Source organism: Artibeus jamaicensis, unplaced genomic scaffold, assembly GCF_021234435.1.
Source record: "Artibeus jamaicensis isolate MK-2021 breed Jamaican fruit bat unplaced genomic scaffold, CSHL_Jam_final scaffold_916, whole genome shotgun sequence".
Lineage (NCBI taxonomy): Eukaryota > Metazoa > Chordata > Mammalia > Chiroptera > Phyllostomidae > Artibeus > Artibeus jamaicensis.
In genome coordinates, this window is record NW_026522059.1 from 47,159,293 (window position 1) to 47,178,401 (window position 19,109).

General features: G+C 37.4%; 1 protein-coding gene across 1 annotated transcript in view; it reads right to left on the reverse strand.

Annotated features, from left to right (window-relative positions):
• Positions 1 to 756: 756 nt before the first annotated feature.
• The window catches only part of TGS1 (trimethylguanosine synthase 1), a 59,970-nt gene continuing 41,617 nt past the window's right edge, over positions 757 to 19,109 (reverse strand). Inside the window, exons 11-13 of the mRNA XM_037148301.2 lie at positions 18,491 to 18,707; positions 17,505 to 17,583; positions 757 to 2,827 (exon numbers count right to left, since the gene is read on the reverse strand). Coding sequence (XP_037004196.2) covers positions 2,705 to 2,827; positions 17,505 to 17,583; positions 18,491 to 18,707 — 419 coding nt within the window. The 3' untranslated portion in view covers positions 757 to 2,704. The remainder of the gene's footprint in view (positions 2,828 to 17,504; positions 17,584 to 18,490; positions 18,708 to 19,109) is intronic.

Consider the following 19,109-nt stretch of genomic DNA (forward strand, 5'->3'; position numbering starts at 1 on the left):
GAGCACTAATAGCCTATAATGGGCCTGAAATCAGTTATATCTGTGTGTAATTAGTGTGCAGGAATATGTGAATCTTGGTCAGGCTTCCTGTTCTACTCGTATAAGGAAGACAAATTAATTTTAGTATTAACAATATGCAAAAGGAGAAACTGTATTGTGAAGAAAGTATATGCAAAGTTTAAGTGACAAAAACTAAAACAATAACTGACTTTGGAAATCTGCTTCTACCCTTCACTTCCCACCCCAAGTGGTTAAGTTGTGTCATATTCTACTTCTAGGGGGTCAGGGAACTGTTGTTGATCAATGCTGCCATTATTTTTAAAATGGTGACAATTTTATGATACATACACTAATGTTAAGTGATAAAAATATGTAAAAACTAAGAATACTTTAATGTTGCAGAACAAAAATTAATTTAATTCCTAATGGTTAGTGCAACTGCTACTGTATTGCAGAGCAATCAGGCCTACACTGTAAAATTTCGAGAGACTAATACTAGCATTGCTTCTCTATTCTTCAACAAAGGTGATTTTTACTTACTAGTTATTTTTCCAGTACTTACTGGAAATTTCCCCAATTTAATCCAATTTCCCCAGCTCTACCCCAGCTCAAACCATGTTTTGTTTAATATGTTCACATTATTAAAAGATAAAAGGTCTATATCTCCAATAGCTAGAAATTCTTGTCTCTGTTACCTACTTGTAAAAATGACTGAACACAATTTTAGATGAATAACGAAGCAACACATATTCTACCTCCTTTCATGGCTATTTTAATACAAACAATACAAACCATATTACAAAATATAGTTCATTTTTTTTGTAATGGACATTTTAAAAACACTAACTTTATAACATAAAAGCAAATTCCAAGTACAGCAAAGACATGAAAACAAGAAAGTACTAGAAAAAAGGTTGCATAAATGTATTTATATTCTGGGAATGGAAAAGATCTTTCTAAAGGGCATAAACCCAAATACAGGGGGCGAGGGAAAGACTGCTAAATCTGACTATGTTAAGATTAAAAACTTATATATGGCAAAAAAAATATCACAAAATGACTCTAAAAGGCAATAACTGGAAACACATATTTACAATACCTACTAAAAACAAGAGGCTCTTTAATTTACAAAGAATTCATACATATGAATAAGGAAAAGAACAATCCGAAACAAAAACTGGTAAAAGATAGGAGTTGTCAATTTAAAAAAGGAAAATTATTTTAAAAATACCAAAATGTATAAAAATATTGTCAAATCTCATTCATAGTCACGGAGGCCCCTCATAAACAATAAGGTACCATTTTTCCCACACAGAACGTGGCAAAGATTAAAATGCTTGATGACGCCTAGAGCTGGGGATGTGGAGGAAAACACATACTTTAATCACAGCACAGAATAGTCGATGATTGCGAAACATCCTAAAGTAGGAAACTGGTTAAATTACACCATATCCGGGAGATGAAATACAAGATAGCCACTAAAGGGACAAGGCAGACCTGTGTGTATGCACTGAGAGGAAAAGGTCTCTAGGATATACTAGTAAAACACAGAGTAACTGAAAAAAGGGGGTGGGGGAGTAATGAACAGTGCGTCATGGAGGGGGAAAGTGTATTAGAGTCTCCTGCAATTCCTTTCTGTTTTCCAAAGGAGATTAAAACACTGTTATCTCTAGACAGATGAATGAAGGGTGGGGGTAGAGGGAGGAAGACTTACTTTTCATTTTGTACCATTCTGTCTGTTTCTACCCTTACAGGTGTAACATTACTTATTTCAACAGGGGCTAACTGGGTTTGTTTTCTTTGTATCTTTCTGTATTAAAAGAAGACCACACAACAACTGTTTTCTATACAGTCACATACAAAGATGTTAAATCAAAACATATAAAATAAAAAAAATAAAGGCAGAGGCACATACACACGCAGAGCTTCTGACTGACATCAAACACAGGAGGAAGCCTACCTCTCCCATATCAGACAACACTTACTCTCTTTTTTTCCTGTAAAATAGAACTTTTTTGCATTTTCATCAATAACTTTATTGATTTTTTGAATATGTCACCTATCTCCCATGTGGTATAATGTTGATTATTCTTAATTAATGTCTCGAACTGATCGCTATCCACTTGAACTGGTCTACCTAACCATGGAGCATCACCCGGCGAGAAAACTCCAGTATGAAACTTCGCAAACCACTTTTAACATCCGATCCGTCGCGGCACCCTTTCCATACACTGCACAAATCCTTTTTTTGCATTTCAGTTGTGTTTTTACCTTTCTTGAAATAATACAGCATACCATGCCAAAATTGCGTATTTTCTTTCATCTTCAATATTAAAATGAGTACACAAAAATTCACCAATTAAGTTTTTTGAATGCACACTGATATGACGGCTGTCACGATATAATCTTAACAAAATTGTTTCAAATGAAGTTAAAGACAACGAAGTGCTACTAAAGCCACCTTATGGAAAAAAAAACAAATTTTTTGGTCAGCCCAATACATAGTTAATATTACCCCAAAGTCTCTAAGTAGTTCATTAATATTCATCAACCTTCTATAAATTTCCATTTTACACGGTGATTTAAGACTATGGGTACAATGCATATCAGTGCATACAGAAAGAAATGTCAAGTCTCTCATCTGAATAAGATTCTGACCAATCTTTTCTGAACGTGATCTTTTTGTTCTTGTACCGCCTCACAGTTATGATTCAGAGACTGGTTTTCGGATCAGGTTCCCAAAATAAGCAGTGATTGTCTTCAATTTATTATTAAGAAAGTTTTGTTCTATTTCCACTTGCCCTCCAGGCCCAGCTAAGGACGCCACCTAAAAAAATGAACAGAAGAAAGTCACACATTCACAATCATGATTTTGAAATAAAATTTTCATTCCTATGTTTCATCAAATAATAAGGCAACTCATCTTTGTATTCAAGTCTGTCCAATAAATGAGGCACCTCAAATGTTCACTTTACTTTCCACATGTTAATGCATCATTTGCTGGCAGAAATACCTGCTGTTTCGGACACTTTGGATATTACAGGGAAGACCACAGTGCTGTTATTGTATACGACCCAATCTCTCCAAAGACAGAAGCTAAAGAACTCAGAGGAAGAGAAAATGAACAGATTGTTCCCAAATATCAGGTTTATTAAGATAGAAATGTAAAGAATAACTCACTTTCCTGAATACTTTTGTCCTGTTTACCTTAGCTTTGGCATCTTACCCTCTCATTCATTCAGCAATATTTACTGAATGCCCACTACATGATACTAGGAATAATATATCAGAGAGCAAAGCAGGTATGATCCCACTTTCGTAAGTTCAAGTCTCTACTACCTACTTTTTCCTTCTCTAACTGGTCTTTCCCAACCTGGACCACCTCCTCCACCTTTTGCTTTTTTGTGTGTGTATTTTTGCCTCCTTCCCAGTTTAAAATAAATATTTTATTTATTTATTTTTAGAGAGAGGGGCAGGAAAAGAGAGAAACATTGATGTGTGAGAGAAACACAGACTGGCTGCCTCTCTTACCACTGTCAACCAGAGCCTTAGCCCACAGCCTAGGTATGTGCCGTGACTGGGAATCAAACTGGTGACCTTATGATGGCTTGCAGGATGATGCCCAATCCAATAAGCCACACCAGTCAGACCTACCCCCCTTTTAATTGGGGTAAAATGTAATGCTCTTTTTGAGGTCAGCTAGAGTACAGTCACCAACCCCTTCACTGGGATGCTACAAACACCCTCTCCACCTCTACGGAGTTAACATCAAAAGGATGCTTCAAACTAGCAATGCTTTTACCTTAAGTTCTTACACAGATAAAGTTTTGCTTTAGTTGAACATTTATTTATTCATCCAACTTCTTGGGTCTTTTAACTATCAAATATATTGCCCTCTAGCCCACCATTACATCACAGAAGATCAGTTTATGGAGGCGGCAGTGAGAAAGGAAAGGAGGATGCAGTGGGACGGGCCCTGGGAGTCACTGAACAGAACCCTGAGTGGTGGAGAAAGGACATCACAAAGTACCATGAGGGACAGGTACAAACTACAGGAGACCTGCTTTTCTGTAATTCATTCTGTAACTGAAATTGGCAAAACTGGTGTGTTTTTGCAGAGATGTGCTACTGGTCCAGTTGGTTTGGAGGCTGCAAAGATCTACTGTCAGTGGCATCACATGTAATGTTCCAGCAGTGGGCAGAGGAAAGATTCATCGTGCATTCCCAATGTGTACGTAATTTTTAAAGCACTTCAGCTTCCTCTTAGAAAAGAAGCCACAGATATAGAAATACGGAAGGAACAACAGCTCATTCTATGGTACATTCTTAAAAGAAAAACAAGTTGTCCCATCAAGACAGTAAAATGTCAACATTAACTCCGGCCTGCACAGGGAAACAAGAGATGGCTGTTTTTATCAAAAGAAACAGATGACAACAAAAGTCAAACACACTATCTATTAACAATGATAAAAAGCACATGTACATCCCACTATTTGCTAATAAAAATATAATGATAAAAGTAAAAGTAGAAATTAAAAATAGTCAACTCATCTCAGAGTGGCAATTATTAGGAATGATAATCTTCTGTTCTGGTATATCATGTCAGTCTGATTTTTCACAAGGGCAAAAACAATTTTGCCTTTAATAAATGGCATTTTTTTTGTTGTGTTTTTTTCCACTTTATTTTTTTAATTTTTTTTATTGATTATGCCATTACATTTGCTCTATTCCCCCCCTCCATTCCCCTCTACCCTGCATACCCCTCCCCCCCATTTCCCCTTTTAGTTCATGCACACGTGTCTCAAATTCTTTAGATTCTGTATTTCCCCTACTATTCTTACCCTCCCCCCTATTTTCTATCTACTGTCTATGCTACTTATTTTCTGTACCTTCTCCCCCCTTCTCCTCCTCCCACTCCCCTGTTGCTAACCCTCCATGAGATCTTCATTTCTATGGTTCTGCTCCTGATCTAGCTGTCCTCTTAGTTTGCTTTTGTTTTAGGTGTGGTTGTTACTAACTGTGAGTTTGCTGTCCTTTCACTGTTCATCTTTTTTTTTGACTAGTATATCTAAAATATAACTGTTTCACTAAAGTTTCTACGTGTTAAGGTATAAACGAAGTACAGTATTCTCCCATTCCTTTAACAGTGATTTACTTAAAGAAGGTGAGATTGGCAAACTGAAGTTTTCTGGAGAGGTAGTAGCAGGGGTTAGGGGAAGAGAGGGGAAGGAATAGGAAGGGTAAAGAGGACCAAAGTAGAGCTGAATGAACAGCAAAACGTCTGTTATGATGGGTCTAGCAGGAAAAAGAAAAGTCAGAGGGAAATTTTAATGCCAGTTCTACCAGTGATTTGCTGTATTAAGGTATAAAGCTATTAAGATAGGCTCCAGCTTTCTAAATCTAAAAAATGGGAGTACTACCTATCTCCCTAAAAAAAGCATTTTGTAAGTCATAAATATAAAATTACATAAAAATAAATCTTGGAGAATGGAGGGCAGTTTCTTTTTTTCTCCCCCCTTCTCTCCTTCCCTTTCTTTCTCTCTCTCCTCCCATTATTTAGAGGGCTGTTTGAATGCGGGTACTTGGATAAAAAAAGGAACTACAAGCATAATGACATGCTTACGTGAGAGGTTCCTGAGATCTATTACAAAACATTTAATAAATTATTTTATTCATGAATCTTACATTCTAGCTGGGAGAGTCAGATAATGGACAAATAAAACAAATATTATTCCTGAAACTGGAGAAAAAGGTGAATCTATGTCAAAATATAATGAGAAGACATATCTATTTGTGCTTAAAATAAATTTACAAAAAATGTATTTAATGTTACTTTCAAGTGTTCTAATTAAAAGTAATTTTTAAGTTTAGCCTTTTTTGGTACTTTCGCACATTTTCACAACTATGTGTACTTGAAGTTAGAATTTTGGAGTTGCAAAGACTATAAATCCTTATGCAAACAATGCCATCAATTTCCAGCTGTCTTTATTTTTCACAAGCAGGTTTAACTGGCAAATGTTATTTGGTTCCTTCCCCCTTCTTACTTAAAGTTTAATAAATTAAGACAGAAAGAGAAATGGAGACAGGGATGGAGAGAGGGAAGGTGTGAGGGAAAAGGATAGGTATGTAAACAGACAAAGATCAGCAGCTCTGGATTACATGCTATGTTTTTGGAGATTTACACACACACACACACACACACACACACACACACACACACACACACTCAAAAGAAATCCCAATTAGTCTACACTAGCACTAACAACTAAAAAGACATCAGGTCGATTTTTCTATCAGGCAGTAAAGTTGCTTGGGGATAGGGTAACAAGAAATGGTTAAAGATCACAATGAAGTTGGTAACTTTAGTAACAGGTAAGGCATATTAGATTTAAGAGTCAAACATTCAAAACTGCATTATTCTTCAAAAGCAAACTGATTTAAAGTAAGTATGTATGGTAACTGGATGAACGAGAGAAAATAAAAACTGGATCTTAATGGCAAAATATATAATATATACAAAGGACAGGAACACTTCGTAATAAAGTGACAGTACATCAGAGCAATGGAAAAATGTCCTTTCACTACAAGGAAATTATACCAGGTGAAGATGAAGAGTATTTTTTTATGGGGCTCACAGAGCTCTGTCAATTACAGTGACAAGAGCAGCAACCATCTGAAATATTGGCTGTGAGTAGAAACCTAATGCCAGCTTCCAGTCGAGATAGTGGCACAGGTAAACTGGTCTCGCCTCCTTGCACAACCACATCAAAATTACAACTAAACTATAGAATAGCCATCACTCAATCTGTCAGAAATTGAGTTGAATGGAAGTCTGACAACTATGGAATTAAAAGAAAACAAAACACCCATCCAGACTGGTAGGAGGGGTGGAGACAAGAACTGGCTGGTCCCACATCCATGTGTGGTGGATAAAAATTCAAGAGGAATTATCTTGAGAGTGAGGAGTCCCAGCCCCACACCAGGCCTCCCAGCCCAGGATTCCAGTGCCAAGAAGATGAATCCCCAAAACCTCTGGCCGCAAAAACCAGAGGGGACTGAGTCAGTGGAAGAAACTTCTAGAGTCCCCAGCAGTTTCTCCTAAGGAACCCACACATGGACTTACTTGGACCCCATCTCTGTGAGCTCAAGCGCCAAGGTAGCAGCTTGAAAAGCATCAGTGGCACACAGGGAGGAACTGAACTATGTGACATCAGGGCGAGCAGAGGCCACTATCCCTTTCCTGAGTCCTCCCCTGCAGAGCCACAGAGCCACAGGGCCTGCAGGACGGGCCCACGTCTGAGACTCCATCAACCTGGCTAACACTGTTTGCCCCACCCTGGGGGTCCCCAGAGATTCCATTCCACCCATCTTCTGGGCCCACCCAAGCTCCTTTTCCACATGAATGGCTGGTCTTGGACCATGCTTCACAACCACCTAAATTCTTTCAAACAAGCAACAGCCAGCCTCAGTGAGCCTTCAGTCCCTGTATCTCTTCCTAAGTGGCCCAGGCGTGACTCTAGCAGCAGGGAGTCTAGATTCACAGCTTGGCTTTGCCCAGGAATCTCTATGCCCAGCACCAGCAGCAGCCACCTCAGATTACTTTATAGCTCAGGCAGGGTGGCCCCAGGCAAAACACAGGTGGGGGCTGACTTTGACCCACACCACCCAGAAAACCCCAGGGCCAGCACACCCAATGGACAGCTACAGACCACAGTGTAGCACCATCACCCTTCCCACATACAGCTGATCTTCCAAGGAGGGCAGAGGTTGGTGGTCAGTGTTTACAGCCAGTCCTTGCAGCTGAATTGCCCAGGTAAACCCCTCCGGTTGAGCTACCAATAGCAATCAAGGCTCAACTATAAGAGGGTGTACTCAGCCCTCACAAAGGACACACCTGGAGTACCCAGCTTGGGTGATAGGTGATGCTGTGCCACAGGACACCTACTACATTGGGCTGTATTACCAAGACACAGAGTCAAAGTAGCTCTACCTAATACAAAGAAACAAACAGAGGCTGCCAAAAATGAGGCGACAAAGAAACATGACCCAAATGAAAGAACTGATCAAAACTCCACAAAAAGAACCAAACCAAATGGAGATGTGCAATCCACCAGATGCAGAGCTCAAAACACTGGTTATAAGGATGCTCAAGGAACTTAGTGAGGACCTCAAAAACATAAAAAAGACCCAGTCAAAAATGAAGGATACACTAATTGAAATAAAGAACAATTTGTAGGAAAACAACACTACAGCAGATGAAGCTGAGAATCAGACCAATGATTTGGAATATAAGGAAGCAAAAAACCATCCAATCAGAAGAAGAAAAAAGAATAAACAACAGCAACAACAACAAAAAACAGGGACAGTGTAAGCAGCCTCTGAAGCAACTTTCAAAATGCTTCTAGCACTCCAATATCTGCATCATAGCGGTGCCAGAAGAGAAAGAACAAGAAACTAGAAATCTATTTGAAAAAATAATGAAAGAAAATTTCCCCACTTTGTTGAAGGAAATAGACACGGAAGTCCAGGAAGCACAGGAGTGCAGAAAAAGATGAACCCAAAGAGGCCCACCCAAGACACATCATAATTAAAATTCCGAATGTTAAAGGTAAAGAGAGAATCTTAAAAGCAGCAAGAGAAAAGCAGTTGGTAATAATAAGGGCGTTCCCATAAGACTGTCAGGTCATTTCTCAAAAAACAAAAAACAAACTTTGCAGGGTAGAAGGGACTGTCGAGAAATATTCAAACTTACGAAAAGCAGAGACCTACAGCCAAGACTGCTCTGCTCAGCAAAGACATCATTTAGAATACAAGAGCAGGCAAAGAGCTTCCAGACAAAAAGAACACAAGTTCATCATCACCAAACCATTATTATATGAAATGTTAAAGGGACTTATTTGAGAATAAGATAAAAACTATGAAAAATAAAATGGCAAAAAGACATATCTATCAACGAGTGAATCTAAAACAAACTAAGCAAACAAGAAGAACAAAGACAGAATCATGGATCCTAAGAACGTTTCAATGGCTGCCAGATGGGAGGGTGGTATGGGGGAATGGGTTAAAAGGTGAGGGGATTCAGAAGTACAAATTGGTAATTACAGAATAGACATGGGGATGTACAGTACAGTACAGGAAATGGAGTGGCCAAAGAACCTATACACATGACCCATGGACATGAACAATGGTGTGGGGGTTGCCTGAGGGATTGGTGAGTGCTGGGGGGGGGCAAAGGGGTAAAAATTGAAACACCTGTAATAGTATAATCAATAAAATAGAATTTAAAAAAGAAACCTACTGTATTTTGTTGTATATAACATGCTCCTATGTATAATGCACACCTATGTATTTGGTCGAAACTTTCAGGAAAATAATCTCTTTTAAAGTATAACTCTAAAAGGCAATGATATTTATATGCAAAATATATACCCTGGAATATGATAATTGGTTTTTTCCTAAGTATAAATAAACAACAAATTTAATTAAAAAATTAAAATATTGCAATGTATCATTACGCAGTGGATTTACTAAGAAGACAGACAGATGATCTAAAAACCCAGGTACCAGTTACTAGGACATAAAGCTCAGCACTTGTCTTTCATTTTGTGTTGAATGTTTAGCCCTTTGCTGTCTTCCTCATCAATCAGGAATGTAACAGAACGGATTCAACTGAAATTCTATACAATTCTCTTTGCTTCTCTCAACACAACTTCTATTCACTACTCCGAACCTTATGGTGGGCACTCTGTGAGAAGCCATGAATGTTATCACCTCCCCACCCCTCATAGTAATGAATACCTTGTCAGTGGGAGACAGCAAGGCACTCTAATTATGCCACTGTTAGTCAAAATGACTGGGCAAATCACTAAACTTCCTAGTTTTACTCAATAAAACGAAGCTCATAACCTGACTTGCTTACTCCCAAGTTGCTATGATGATCAATGAGAATGTGCAGGGAAACCCTACAAACTCTAAGTATATCATTCAGACAAACATTTATTAAGCTCTGACATTGTATATAAATGTAGCATACTAGTCTGTTTCAGGATGAATTTACTTTTGAGTTTGCTGAGTTTTAAACGCTGGGTATTTTCAGCTTAGGCAGTTGTAGAATTTACTGTTCTTGCAAGTACTGAAAACCCAATCCAGTCCTTAGCCTCCTTTTTACTCTCCTGCTCCTGGTGTCTACATCTGGAGTAAGGGACTCCACCTGTTGGGGTGACTTTATTATGCCAAGCACATGGATAGAGTTTTGCCATTAGAGCAGAATTTGACCATGGAAATTTCACTTGGAAAAATTTGACACAAGTTTTAATCAATCCTAATTTTTAGAAACCAAGAAGGCCCTGATTTTAAAAAATTAAATAAACAGTATTATAGCTTAGAACGAATATAGGCAAGGAAATTAGTGGTAAATTTTTATTGTATTCAGCCAAAAACAAAGACTAAAAATGCTAATGAATTGAATTTAGTTGTATTTAAAATGATTCTTCCAAATGCTATTACCTAGTAGTCTCTATATTTACAGTTTTCATTATTCAAATGCATTTACATAACTGTATTCTTTTAAATAGTAAATTTAAGAAATTTTACCCATAAAATAAGCCCCTTCTTTCTTCCTGCTTCCTTAATAAACTATTAGAAGTGTGATTAGCTACAACTGGGAACTTTTCCCTCCCTAGTCATTCTACATCGGCTCTAATGGGAGCCTCAAGAACTCCACCAACTAGAAAGGAGAGCTCTCTTGATTAAATCTAACATCAACTTCTATACTTACAGATATAACTTAATCACAGGATAAACTTTACCTACAATACTGGGTCAATTTGTAAATATTCCCCCACTTTATCAGGAAATAAAATAGGTAGGATTTTGCCTAATTGTTACCATAAGGCCTGTCTGAAGGTGGTCACGGAAGGGTGGGGAATGTCTTCCAGATGAGTGCCAGAAATTACACGCTGCAGGGCCTCCTAGTTAATTTTTCAACACAGTTCTTAGGGACGATGCTCAGTGTTGCTCTGTTCTCTGTACTGGTGTGAATAAATTATTTTTAAACAGGCAATATGAATTAATTTGACCTGAAAAGTACAAATGTTATCACTTTTCTGGGGCTAGACATTACAGTTATGAGATCGAACAAGGAAAAGGAGGCGCTACATCAAACCAATCAGGAGTCACTCCTCTGGTCATTCCCATTGTCTGCCTAGCAGACAGACCCCTCCTGTCAGAGACTCCGCCCACAGGGACTGCACACAAACACGGCGTCTGACAACCACTGCTGTGTAGCTTCCGTGGGGAGACTAACTCATTCTACTGCTCAGAGACCTCTATCCATGTCATACGTGTTCATTACTCAAAAGAGAAGGTTTCATGGTTGGAAAGCATGATATACTGAAAGTTAATAGTGGCTGCAATTTTATGGCTGTGAAATGAAAACATGAAGAAAAATATTAAGATTCAGGCATCGAGTAGAAAAAAATACATTTACCATGGGCTCTTGAATTTAATCTAATCAGTCCCCAACTTTCTACAGTGAGTGCAGGGAGATATAACTTCCATCAAAAGAGCCTACTGTAAAAAGATTTCTAAATCATTCGACAAGTGAGTTTGATAGTGAAAAATTTACATAGTAAGAGATACATGTCCTCAGAGAGAAAAGGGAATGAGACATCAAGGTAAGAGTGAACCTAGAAAAATACTTTACTGGATACAGAAAACAATTAGACTCATCTCTTACATGAAAAGATTGACAGACAAGTTACATTTATAGTATACATGGTCGGTATAACTTCCCTAAATATAAATATTATCCACAGTACAAACCTCCCTGGATTGGAAACTAATGTTCTTCTCAGATATTTCTATGGGGGAAATGCAGCCTAAATTTTAAACTGCAGACTCATAAACTGTAGGAATCTTACCCATTTTTAAGTTTAGGTTGTTGTGAAATTCTAAATATCCCTTAACAAAAAGTTGACTTCTCTGTAACTCTGCTCTCTCTCACATTTAAAAAATACTACTAACAGATATTCTTAATTTTAAAAAAGAAAAGTTGATTTCCTACTGTAATTTGATCCAAATTCAATACAATATACTTGAAATCTCAGGGTTCCTTTTTTACTTTTACTGTGGTATTCTCTAGTGTCATTACTCCCTCTAGAGGTAGGAAATGTGAATAAACTACCAATGGTAATTTGGTAGGCTTTGGAAGTAAATCAAAGACACTCGTTAAAAAAAAGTTAACTTTCTCCTTGGGCTAGAGTTCATTTAGAAAAAAATTTACTTACTGTAACTGTTACAATAATTTCCCAATGTTACTGAAGTACTCAAATCAGCCCATCTAATATTTAATATCAAGATAATATAGCTTCTTATGAGACTAGTTACAGAGTATAATATTTACATATGAAAAAAAGTAAGAATTATGGAATCAATGGGTTCAAATTACTGGGATTCTAAAATGCAGTTCTGAGTCACAGATGTGAGTAGCAGGTATTAGGTTTAATATTAAATTTGTTACAAAGGTGCATGAAGCAAGGGACAATGCTTTTTCTTATAACTGGTACAACAAATAGTATTTAGAGAGGCCTAATGTTTAGACACAATGGCTCATAAACAGGTAACAGGTTGTAAGATGTAATTTCATCTTCTAACTCACAGAGTAAGAGCTCAGGCTTGGTAACTGGTATTTACTCTTCTTTCAACACAGAGAAGCTCAACTCTGAGAGCACATAACAATCACTTGGGGGTTTTAAAAAAATGTATGCTTGGGCTTCATCCCAGAAAAGAAATTAGAGAGAATCTTTCCCAGTGGACCAGGGTATCAGTTGTTTTAAAAGCAACTTAACTAAAACTATAAAACTCTTAGAAGAAAACAGGGAAAAATGACAATGAATCTGACAATGATTTCTTGGGTATGATATCAAAAGCACAGGCAATACACAGAAAAAACAGATCAGTTGAACTTTCTAAAAATCAAAAACTTCCATAAGGCAAAGAACACTACCAAGATAGTAAAAAGGCTATCTTTTCCTCCATGGAACAGGAGAAAATACTGGCCAAGCAACATCTGATAAGAGATTTAGTATCTAGAACACACGCACACATGCACACACAGTCACCATCACCACTCACTGGGGAAATGCAAGTCAAAACCACAATGTCATACCATTTTATCCACATCGGTAAGGCTGCTATCAAACAACAACCTCCAGAAAATAACATGTATTAGTAAGAATGTGGAGAAGTTGGAACCCTTATGAATTGCTGGTGGGAATGTGAAATGGTTTAGCTGCTATGCAGAACAGTGTGGTGATCCTCAAAAAATAAACAGAATTACTTTATGATCTGCCAATTCTACTTCTGATTATATACTCAAAAGAAGTGAAAGCAGGGACTAGAATAAATATTTGTATATGCAAGTTCACAGCAACATTTTTAGCAAGAGCCAAAAGGCAGAAACCCAAACGCCCACTGATGAATGAATAAACAAATGTGGTGTCTACGGACCATGGAATATTACTTGGCTATAAAAAGAAAGGAAATTCTCACATATGCTCTAACAAGGATGAACATTCAAGAGATTATACTAAGTGAAATAAGCAAGATGCAAAGTACAAATATTACATGATTTCACTGAGGTACAGAGAATAGTCAAAATTTTACAGAAACAGAAAGTAGACTAGTGGTTGCCAGGGGCTGGTTGGTGAGGGTGATGCAGTTAGTGTTTAACGAGCATAGGGTTTCAATTTGGGAAGATGGGGAAAAGTTCTGTTGGTGGTGATGGTTGTACAAAAATGTGAATGTATTTAATGACCCTGAACTGTATGCTTAAAGATGCTTTATGGTAAATTTTATGTACATTTTACCATTATTAAAAAACAAAACCACTCGGGTAATTCTAATTTGCAGGTGAGAGCCAGTGTTCCAAAGACTAAACACATAAGCCAAGGATGGAGAAACATAACAGATTAATGTAAAAATATGTCCAATACAAGTGAGGTAGATCTGGTTTCTGATAAGAGGAAGGGAAAAATCTATAATCTTGGGTGGGGGGGAGCCTTGTCTTGAGATGGTGTTTTGTGATAAATAACTGCAGTCTGTGGTGCCTGGGTCAGCAACCCCAGAGCTTACCCGCCTTCACCCCTTGAAGTTATCACTGGGGCTGAAACAGACTTCGACAGTGGTTCTCCAAACAGGCTGCCCATTGCAGTGACCAGGGAGATTTTTAAAAAACTGGTTGGATCAGTTTCTGGGGTGGGGCTGCATAGTCAGTTTTTTACAAGTGTCCCCAGTGATTCTCAAATGCAGCCAGTTTGACACTCATGGGAGTCTGGTCTGTCCTTTGTCCTTTTGCATTACTCAAGAATCATCAACACCCACTAAGACATTTGAGGATCACAAGTATTTCATGGAAGAAAAACAGACTGGATTATAAATTGTATCAAGCTGTGTGCTTACAGAATAAAATAGATTAAGAATGTAAACTTCTTCTAATAACATCAGAATGCAAAAAGAAGCAAAAAATAAAGAAATAATAAGTATAAAGAATATAAAAATTGTATAGTCTGCCAAAAGAAATGCTCAATCTAATAAATGAATTTGGCAAAACTGCAAGATACAAAGTCAATACTCAGAAATCAAAGGCATTTTTGTATACCAACAATGAAACAACAGAAACAGAAATCAAGAAAAAAAAATCCCATTTGATACAGCAACATGAAAAACAAAATACCTAGGAATAAACTTAACTAAGGATGTAAAAGACCTAACTCAGAAAACTATACAACACTGAAGAAAGATACCAAGGAAGACACAAACAAATGGAAACATATACTGTGTTCATGGATCAGAAGAATTAACATCATCAAAATGTCCATACTAACCTAAACAATTTACAGATTCAATGTACCAACCTATTAAAGTACCAATGGCATATTTCACAGACATAGAACAAACACTTCAAAAATTTATGTGGAACCATAAAAGGCCCCAAATAGCAGCTGCACTTTTGAGAAAGAAGAACAAAGTAGGAGGGATCATAATACCCGATATCAAACTGTATTACAAGGCCACTGTAATCAAAACAGCCTGGTACTGGCATAAAAACAGACACACAGACCAATGGAACAGAACAGAGAGCCCAGAAACAAACCCAAGTCTCTACTGTCAATTAATTTTCAACAAAGGGGAGAGCAGCACAAAATGGAGTAAAAATAGCCTCATCAACAAATGGTGTTGAGAGGTCTGAACAGCTACGTGCAAAAAAATGTAACTGGAGGTACATACACCAACGTACACTACACATAAAAATAAATTCAAGGTGGATAAAAGATTTACATATAAGTCATGACACCATGAAAGTCCTCAAGGAGAATATAGGCAGGAAAACCTCAGATATTTCACGCAGCAGTATTTTAACTGTTATGTTCCCTAAAGCAAGGGACATAAAGAAAAGAATAAACAAATGGGATCTCATCAAAATTAAAAGCTTCTTTCTTTAGCAGAAAACAGTATTAAAATAAAAAGAGAACCAACCTTATGGGAAAACATATTTGCCAATGATACCTCAGACAAGGGTTTAATCTCCAAAATATATAAAGAACTCATATGACTCCACTCTAAGACAAGCAATCCAATTAAAAAATGGGCAAAGGACTTGAACAGACACTTCTCCAAGAAGGACAAACAGAGGGTCCAGAGACATATGAGAAGATGCTCAGTATTGCTAGCTATCGGAGAGATGCAACTTAAAGCCACAGTGAGATACTACTTCACACCATTGAGAATGGCCATTATAAACAAAGCAACAAACAACAAATGTTGGAGAGGTTGTGGAGAAAAGGGAACCCTAGCGCACTGTTGGTGGGATTGCAGATTGGTACAACCACTATGGAAAACAGTATGGAATTTTCTAAGAAAACTAAAAATGAATCTGCCTTTTGACCCAGCAATTCCACTGCTATGGTTATACCCTAAGAACCCTGAAACACCAAACCAAAAGAACCTATGCATCCAAATATTCATAGCAGCACAACTGACAACAGCCAAGTGCTGGAAGCAACCTAAGTGCCCATCAGTAAATGAATGGATCACAAAACGATGGCACATTAAACAATGGACTTCTATGCAGCAGAGAGAAAGAAGGAGCTCCTATCCTTGGCAACAGCATGGATGGAACTGGAGAGCATTATGCTGAGTGAAATTAGCCAGGTGGGGAAAGACAAATACCATATAATCTCAACTTTAACAGGAACCTAATCAACAAAAGGAACAAGCAAAATGTAACCAAAGACAATGAAATAGAGAACAGGCTGACAGTGACCAGAGGGGAGAGGGGAGGGAATTTCAGGGGAAAGGGGTGAGGGGTTTGCAGGAACAAGTATAAAGGACACGTGGACAATAACGAGGTGGGGGATAGAAACAGGAGGGAGGTGGGGAGGGCTGGGGGGTTGGGGTACAGGGAAAAGGCAGAAAACTGCACTTGAACAACAGTTAAAATTATTTTAAAAAAGAATATAATGATTGAACTAAAAAACACAATAGATGGGGTAGATAATAGGACGTATACACCTGAGGAATGACAAGATTGAAGTGTTCTCTCAGAAGGAAAAAAGAGACAGAACACCAGAAAATACAGCTGAGGAAGACTAACACCCACAGGAAAGATGTTCCAGAAAAGAAAAAAGATAGTAAGAAGAATACAGTTGAACAAATAATAATGATAAAGATATTTCTCAAGAATAAGATGAAAAAGCTCAGAATGACAGGGTCACCTCTCAGAGTATCAGACAGGAAAGGAAAAACCCACACTTGGCAACACTTGTAAATCGTAGAATATGAAAGACAAAAGATTTAACAGATGCATAGCACTAGGCAGTAGGTAGTAAGTGCTTATTAAATATTCAATAAAAGCATGAAATAAAGACATCATCGATCTTTATGAGGCAGTTATACTAGATCCAATTCTATTAGGGGAAAAAAGAACTTGATTAAAATAAATGATTATGGTAAGAACCCAATGGGGACATTATAATGTTAGTCAAGTGTCCTATACTCCATGACAACCTACCTATAGTTGAAATAGATCCTGGCCAAATGAAGTTTTATCTGTTTTTATATTTCTATTTAGCTAAGTAACTATTTTCAGGAATACCTGAAATATCTATTCTCAAGGTAGGTTTCAGTAAAGACAGATCTTGGCTAACTCAGGTGTGCATGTATGAACACAGCACACTGAATCACTGTTTCAGGACACACTACAGGCCCAGCATGCTGTTTATGTGTATGTATGCCAGGAGTGGTGGAGATGAAGAGAATGAAGTAAGTAAGGATTTAACTGGCAAACACTTGCAGTTTTCTCATAACAGTCAGAAAGCCAGGGACTGCTCATAAACACATTATCAATTAAAGCAATACTCTGTTATTCTCTTTTTTAAAATCCACTCTTTGTAACAGTTATACCTGTTACAAAGGCTCATAGAAGTTTTTCAGTAATGGCTTACCTGGTCAATATCAGCATTTCTTGGAAGAAAATAAACAATATTATTAGTGATCTTCTGGGAAAGTCTGAAAATTTCAAAGGTGGACAACAGTTAAGGAAAAGTGACAAAAACAGCAGTTAATTTCTGATCAAGCTGTTTTCTTGTATCATAACTCAAACTTGTATTTTGATGTGTGCTTAATAAAGCACACGTTTAAGTAGCTGATTTTGTAACTCAGAAGCACACTATCCCTGACAGGTCCGAGGTTAGAAATTAAAGCTATTTTTCATTTATCTTAGTGGTAGACAACTAAGAGTCAGAAAATACACATTCTTTCGCCTCCTGCCATTTCCTAGTTTGTGTACAAACAGAACAGGAAAGCACAATACTAACTGTTTCCAGTAAGAAATAAAGATAAATAACTGTTCATTATAGACTACATTCTAAATTTTAACTACGAATTTAGAAACATATTTCCTGTTAGAATCAAAGAGATGACTCCTCTGGAAAGCAGAGAGAAAGGGACAAATAATATAAATATATAATATTTATATATTATAAACTCATAATAATATAAATTCTTTATGAAATAAGGGCTTGCTTCAATATCTTGGAAGAGTAACTAGAAAAATTTCAAGATAAAAAATTAGCACAGGTGTGAATGGAAGAACAGTCAAACAGTCATCCACACTTTAGTAACAGGTCTCCACAAAATTGCCAATTTGCAGACAATAATTCCAAATAATTAATGCTTTCTCATTCTTCTTTTGTAACTGTAAAAATAGATAGTAACCAAGAGAAATATCTCTCACATGTGCTGTAACTTTTAGAGATCCATCACCAGTTAACTTTTTCGTATGTGTTTCTTATGTAAAAGAAACTAGGCTCTATCAAACGCTATTAGCTCCTCTCTTCCTTACTAATTTTCTCTCTTTCAAACACAAACATACAACCCTTCCTCTCTACAACCACTGTTTGAGAAAACTCTTCGAACTTCCAAAGGATATCCATCAGGAGACATCATTGTCCTAATGTCAAAGGTCTCTGCAGTGGCATAGTCTGGCCCTCCCCAAGGGGGGCTGAGGAACACAACATCGGCTTTTAAACGAGAAGCCAGCAGCAGGAAATCTCCACAGATGAACTCAATCTTGTCTGCTATCCCATAAACTTCTGCATTATTGCGAGCAAGATCAATCTTAACAGGATCAATATCAATGGCAATCACTAAAAATGGAAACATGAAAGATAAGTCAAATGATACTGATTAGTAGTTACATGGAATAGTTCATCTTCTGATCAGTGTGTCTATTTAATGACAAGAATCTTTTTTTAAAGTCTTGGGAGGGAGATTTGGTCTTGCACACCACCCAGAGTTGCCACTAAGTATCTACTGAGAGACAAACAGGTGGTCAGCACTGCGCTTTGTGCTGGGTACAGGTGGAGCAGCAAACACATGGAAAGGCCCCCATCTCTATGTAAAGCCTATAAATGCTAAGATTTCAAAAAAGACCAATCTCCTCAAAATCAGGCAACCACCAAAGAAGACAAATTTGACAGCTTCCACAGAAAAGCAAAATAAAACAAGCTTTGACAAACCTCTTTAGCCAACTTATGAAGAAGAAATGT